Below are 761 nucleotides of genomic sequence, written 5' to 3'. Positions count from 1 at the left end.
ACGGAGGCTTCTCCTCCTCCTCGCATCACCTTGGTAACAGACTCATCGCCAAAAATCCCTCAAACGTTTTCACTTGGCAGGAAAACACGACTCGGGCCGTCTCGAAGCGTTTGCGAGATGTGACCGTGGTGCTGGACCACAGGGTGATCTGAAGCAGCCGGGTTTTCGAACACAGGCTCACGGAGCGTTTGCTGTCTCTACTCACCCGTCGTTTCCACGATGCCCTCCAGGATGACAACGATCTCAAACTGCTCTGTCTGCATGCTGCGCTGGGACAGGTCATAGAAGGGGCTCTTGGCATCTATGACATGGCAGATGGTGAGCGGGGACACGAGGAAAAGCTGGTCAGCCCCCGTGCTGAAGCCCACGTCCAGCTCCAACTGATCGAGAGGCAAGAACTCGCCCTCCGGGGTCTGGCGGGACTGGACAGGCAGCAAGGGGAGAAACAGAAAGAGAGAGAGATCAGCACTGGGGCAGTCATCACTGAGGCACCCTGACAGCATCCCGCATCCCTGCCAGCGCTCTGCACCACCCGTCACACAGGGCAAACCCCAGTCCAGCCCCAGGGCCATTAAACGGGTGGAAACCCAGCACAGGAATGAATTATTTCATTATCACAAGAAAGACACGGAGCTGCTGGAGCGGGGCCAGAAGAGGCCCCAGCAGTGACCCGAGGGTGGAACCTCTGCTGGGAGGAGAGGGGAGAGAGCTGGGGGGGTTCAGCCTGGAGCAGAGGAGGCTGCGGGGAGCCCTGGGCGCAG

At 59.4% G+C, this 761-nt stretch overlaps 1 protein-coding gene across 1 annotated transcript in view; it reads right to left on the bottom strand.

Annotated features, from left to right (window-relative positions):
- LOC104497351 (G protein-activated inward rectifier potassium channel 1) overlaps positions 1 to 429 on the bottom strand; it is a 37,364-nt gene extending 36,935 nt beyond the window's left edge. Inside the window, exon 1 of the mRNA XM_010140593.1 lies at positions 206 to 429. Within this exon, the coding sequence (XP_010138895.1) occupies positions 206 to 263 (58 nt within the window). The 5' untranslated portion in view covers positions 264 to 429. The remainder of the gene's footprint in view (positions 1 to 205) is intronic.
- Positions 430 to 761: the final 332 nt, after the last annotated feature.

Source organism: Buceros rhinoceros, unplaced genomic scaffold (assembly GCF_000710305.1).
Source record: "Buceros rhinoceros silvestris isolate BGI_N320 unplaced genomic scaffold, ASM71030v1 scaffold6950, whole genome shotgun sequence".
NCBI classification, from domain to species: domain Eukaryota; kingdom Metazoa; phylum Chordata; class Aves; order Bucerotiformes; family Bucerotidae; genus Buceros; species Buceros rhinoceros.
This window is presented reverse-complemented; position numbering and strand designations above follow the sequence as displayed.